Source organism: Aphanomyces astaci (assembly GCF_000520075.1).
Source record: "Aphanomyces astaci strain APO3 unplaced genomic scaffold supercont1.465, whole genome shotgun sequence".
NCBI classification, from domain to species: Eukaryota; Oomycota; class Saprolegniomycetes; order Saprolegniales; family Verrucalvaceae; genus Aphanomyces; species Aphanomyces astaci.
Window position 1 is genome coordinate 1 of NW_009798728.1, and position 4,721 is coordinate 4,721.

Below are 4,721 nucleotides of genomic sequence, written 5' to 3' on the forward strand. Positions count from 1 at the left end.
CAGACTGTACTGTACGTTACTATTAATAGTAATAACTTACTCGAGTACTATTATTAATATTTAAATATTAATAATAGTATATGCATCACTAAAGTATCATACTACGGAATAGTACTCCGGAGTAAGTACAGACTGTACTGTACGTTACTATTAATAGTAATAACTTACTCGAGTACTATTATTAATATTTTAATATTATTACTGTACGTACAGTAATAAAACCTACTGGTACGATTAATATTAACAATAGGCGTATGTATCCGCCGGATAAATGCTATTTTTAGCAGCAGCGTCGGTTTCGATCGAACACATTGCGACCTTGGACCTGACGCACACGACGACAATGGAGGTCGACTTACCTGTGGAAGATCACCATGAAGGAATCACGGAGCTTACGGAAACAGACGGAAGAGCCGGTGGTGATGATGCATCCTCGCTCCCAGAGCATGTCGTCGGTGACGGACCTGCCTCGTCGGACCATGCCGACCACGTGTGTGACCACCCCGTTCCAGATCTGCACGAACCGTCAGTGGCGGGTGATTCCTCCAAAACACAAGTCGTCATGAATGTCGATGGTGTGTCATCGTCGTCGTCGCCGCGCTGTCAGTCGTCCCCCGTGCAAGGCGATTCCAACATACACACGTCATCCCTTGAGACGCATGCAGTCAATAGCTCCACCCAAGATCAACATGTCCGTCCGCCACCACCCATCAACAACCATGACGAAGCTGGAAAGTTCTACACCGTCGACTTAACGCACTCCACGGCACATGCCACGTCTCCTCTGGCATCGTCCGTCACATTCCGTGATCGAATGCGCCGATGGGTCCAACGAGCGCTCGTCGCCAGTGGACGCGTAAGCCACTTCAGTTCTTTCATTCATCCGACACTATTCCTCTCATGTTTGCCGTCTCATCAGGCGAATCCATCCGCGGACGAGTACTTTGAGCAGCAGAAAGACCGGTTCCTCGGCCTCTTGCAGCATCTACAGGCCGTCCAATCGAGTCTAAAGCGACATGCATCGCTCCTGACGCAGTTTGTTGGGTCTGCGTCGCAACTCGGCGTCGACATCCGGTACACGCGTATCCATCACCAACGTGTCCTCCGCTCATGGTCCCATGCAATTAGCTGTGTCGTCCAAGGGAGTGGCGAGAACGTCTTTTCGACTGCCATGGCGAGCCAAGAAGCGCAAATGACCGACGCGGTATGTGATTCCTTGCACCCTAAGTGAATCATGACAGCTCATGGAGAGGGGTGGACGATGTAGGACGCCACGTTGAGCGGTGCGCTGCGCATCTTGGAAGGCCGGATCCAACACATGAAGTCGTTCCATGTAAGTTGATTCCGTGGAAAGATCTTTGGACGTCAAAAACGTGAATCTTTTCACTAAAAAGTGTAAATATTGAACCAATTTTAGGAATGTTTGTCACGACGAACCAATTTGAAGCTGGATGTGGACAGTTTTGAACGACGCGTGGATGCAAGGAAGGGCGTAAGTGGACAATGGTGGTCTCCATGAACGTGTGGCTGAAGATGATTGCGCGAGTAGCGCGGGGACACGAGCGCATTAGAAGCGAAGGCGATGGAAGCGCGAGTGGCAATGGATGCGTGTACGCTAGGATTGTATCGCGTGTTTGCAAAGTATGAAGCGGACCGCCGCTCGATGCTGCACACCGAGCTCGACATGGTGACGAACGTGATTCTTGCTGTCGAGTCGTCCATGTGACAGGGTCTATGTAGGTGCTTCAAGGTCTGCACTCGATGTACACCAAGAACGCGGCAATGACGGCCCCGTCGTCTGCTGCCCCTACCGATGTATCCTCATCCACCACCAAGAAGGACGAGGACGAGGTGAGGCATGCCAATTCCACATGTACCCACTTCACGATTTTCCTGCTTGACGCATGTAGTTGTTTAACATGATGCGAGCTCGAGGGCAGGTGACCAAACCAGGCGCATGCGATGGAACCAACAACGGGGGGGAAGAGTAGTTTACAAGGTGGAATTTATAATAGGCGCATCAATCTTACGGCAGCACGACGCTCTTCACGCTTAGGTTTGACGAAGTCGACGGAGCGGCGGCAGTCGTCGCAGTGGATGGTGCTGATTTTGGTAGTTTGCCAATGATATGCAATGCAGACGTGTAACCATACCCTTGGGAAGTTGGGAGGCTCGACAACATGCCCCATGTGTCGTAGATAGTAGGCGAGGTGGCATGCGAGGCCTTGTCATCGATAGGGAAGGAACCGACGGTCCAAAGCCGCGTGACATCTCGGCGTCGACGCGTCGAGTCACTGAAGGGTCTGCATGATGGCTTGGCGCGCCGAAGAAGGATCGAAGCGACGGAGCGCTGCATGTTGCTAGGACGTCGGTGATTTCAGAATGCGCAAAGGGGAATTCTGGGCTTTGAGGAAACGAGAATGTTGGCGGTTGCAGTTGTAATCTGGGAGCCAATCCGATTGGAGAACGCCCAATAATAGCCAATCGGCGGTGACGAAACAGTCATCTCGACGCGGATTGGCTGGATGACGCAGTAAGTCGCACTATCATCCGGATAATATTATCCGTCTTGCAGACAATAGAAAAGTTGACTTGTTTGTGGAATTCGTGAGGTGGCTGGCCAAACGTTTGATTATGAACCAATCAGAGTGCGTCATAGTTTCTTCCACATATAATTGGTCAAGACGTAACGTTACTATTACAGTAGTACATTTACTACGGTAGTACTATACTATTAATAGTACCAAGTTCCCAGGAACTCAAAACAACTCATGCTGCCAGCATCAGCTAGCTAAATGTCCATGTCAGCGATCCTCGAGTAACGTTACACTTACTATTACGTTTCCTTAACGTTAGTAATTAGTTGTTGTTTGTAAACTCTAGCCAATGGAGTCGACATCGAATGACGAATGGTTCGAATTTCACGTTAGGAAGGACCAACAGCATCACTACTATAGTATCTCATGGCTTCGGTCGACTGGGTCCTACACCCAAGGTTTAAAGTCAAAATGAGAAAGTGATGGGTAACGTTAGACCTACCATCAGTAAGAATCATATTATAGGGGCATAGGCACCCAAGGGTTAACCAAATCAAGTCGACATACAGTGCAGTTGTCCAGGCATTAGGCATTGGGCAATTGCAGTTTCAACTACTAGTAACAGTGTAAACACGAGTACATAACGTTAGCAGGGTCTTAGTCGCGGAGTCGACTGGTAGTCGACGTGCACTAGGAAATCCAGGAAGTCGCTTTAGATGCTCAACGAGTAAGTTTCTGTAAGCGTAATGCTGTTACGATGCGGTTAGAGCATCTCCAACGGCGTTTTTATTTCTATTTCAATTCGAAGTTACGGATATAGAATAGAAACTCTTGCTCTATCCCGAGGGTTTGTTGCTATATCACGCGAAAATAGAAATTCTGTGGGACGAAATTTCTAAAAAGTCCGGATAGTGCCAAAATAGCAACCGTAAAAACGAAGTTTGACTTTAACCTATGCTTTAGCAATAGGTTAGAATTTACCGTTGGAGATGCTCTTAGCCGCAGCCTGAGTCTAGAAATGAGAATAGCAACTGTTATTGTCATTTTCTAGCATATAATTGGACACAACTTTGGTTTCGAAACCATGCGATTAACAGTAAAAGAAATACTCCGAATGCTAGTATTATTATAGTACGAACAGTACTTCAAAGTAGAAATTAGGTTGGTTACAAACACGAAGCTATACTTACTTGTTCGTAATCTTCGAGCCTTCTAATAATATACCAGTACGTACGTATATTGTGCTTTGCACTTGTTTTGGCTTCGGTTACTGATGCCACGGTCACTTTATCTCCTTAAATCAAACTTATTTCATATTATAGCTTGTACAGTGCGACAATTTCGGGAATATGGTGTGTGAAACGTTATACTTAAGGGAATTGGAATAAAAACACCTTTTTGATGCCGAGTATAAAGAGTATAACGCGTGTTTTACTACATGGCTAAAAGAGTGGTACTTCTGCAGTAACTGTGTTAGAGCATCTGCACCGGCACCAGTAAAATCGACCTCATTATCCGCATAATTTGTTCGGATAAGACATTTACTGGCCTTACTGGAGTGCACTTTACTGAAGTCACATTTGTTTCGCACCAACAACTTGTTCGGTGACTCTGGCCACCAAATGGAGTACCCTGCATTGCTCAGCGACAGCGAAAGCAGTGGCGATGACGACTTTGTCATCGCCCTGATCCTTCGTAACATGTCAGCTGCGAGCGATCATTCACGGCGATGGCGCCAAGGCTCCCGCCGAGGCAAGAAGCCCAACATAGAACGCAATCGTGCACAGTACGACAAGCTGTTGATGGCGGATTACTTCAACCCAGTGCCAACGTACGACGCCAGCCATTTTAGACGACGATTTCGTATGCGAAAGAGCCTTTTCCTTCAAATCGCACACGATCTTGCGCAACATGATCCATATTTTCAACAGAAACCTGACGTCACAGGTCGAACATATTCATATATAAAAATACATTGCATCCAGTCACTTGATATATGTTAGGACGAAATGGTTTCTCATCTTTGCAAAAGGTTGCTGCGTGTGTCCGATACCTTGCAACGGGATGTTCGCTCGACGACTTGGACGACAGGTACTAAATATTTGTGATTACAAAATGTATCAAGTATAATATATAGATATCGAATTGGTGAAAGCACAATGCGCCAAGCCCTTCGAAAGTTCT

The 4,721-nt window shown here is 46.9% G+C and overlaps 3 protein-coding genes across 4 annotated transcripts; 2 read left to right on the top strand and 1 right to left on the bottom strand.

Moving 5' to 3' along the window:
* The first annotated feature begins 318 nt into the window (after positions 1 to 318).
* Positions 319 to 2,429, top strand: H257_19299. Of its 2 annotated transcripts, XM_009848444.1 has the most exons (8): positions 319 to 856; positions 920 to 1,074; positions 1,129 to 1,204; positions 1,268 to 1,333; positions 1,418 to 1,492; positions 1,550 to 1,687; positions 1,741 to 1,851; positions 1,911 to 2,429. In XM_009848444.1, the coding sequence occupies exons 1-8, from the start codon at positions 344 to 346 to the stop codon at positions 1,989 to 1,991; spliced, it is 1,215 nt and encodes a 404-aa protein (XP_009846746.1). In that variant the 5' UTR covers positions 319 to 343; the 3' UTR covers positions 1,992 to 2,429. The 2 variants fall into 2 exon arrangements, with proteins under 2 accessions (XP_009846746.1, XP_009846747.1); XM_009848445.1 differs by having other exon boundaries at positions 1,418 to 1,687.
* On the bottom strand, positions 1,964 to 2,388 carry H257_19300 (hypothetical protein). The gene has a single exon (XM_009848446.1). The coding sequence runs from the start codon at positions 2,354 to 2,356 to the stop codon at positions 2,027 to 2,029; it is 330 nt and encodes a 109-aa protein (XP_009846748.1). The 5' UTR covers positions 2,357 to 2,388; the 3' UTR covers positions 1,964 to 2,026.
* Positions 2,430 to 4,159: 1,730 nt separating the features above from the next.
* Positions 4,160 to 4,635, top strand: H257_19301 (hypothetical protein; the record flags this gene model as incomplete). Its single annotated transcript, XM_009848447.1, has 2 exons — positions 4,160 to 4,484; positions 4,541 to 4,635. 2 exons carry the CDS (start codon positions 4,160 to 4,162, stop codon positions 4,633 to 4,635), a joined length of 420 nt encoding a protein of 139 aa, XP_009846749.1.
* Positions 4,636 to 4,721: the final 86 nt, after the last annotated feature.

Excerpts from the sequence above, each read along its gene's own strand:
- H257_19299 (XM_009848444.1), top strand. The coding sequence starts at position 344 with ATGGAGGTCGACTTACCTGTGGAAGATCACCATGAAGGAATCACGGAG. Across the intron at positions 1,334-1,417 it reads AACACATGAAGTCGTTCCAT|GAATGTTTGTCACGACGAAC; the intron begins GTAAGTTGATTC and ends AACCAATTTTAG. Across the intron at positions 1,852-1,910 it reads CCAAGAAGGACGAGGACGAG|TTGTTTAACATGATGCGAGC; the intron begins GTGAGGCATGCC and ends TGACGCATGTAG.
- H257_19300 (XM_009848446.1), bottom strand. The coding sequence starts at position 2,356 with ATGCAGCGCTCCGTCGCTTCGATCCTTCTTCGGCGCGCCAAGCCATCA.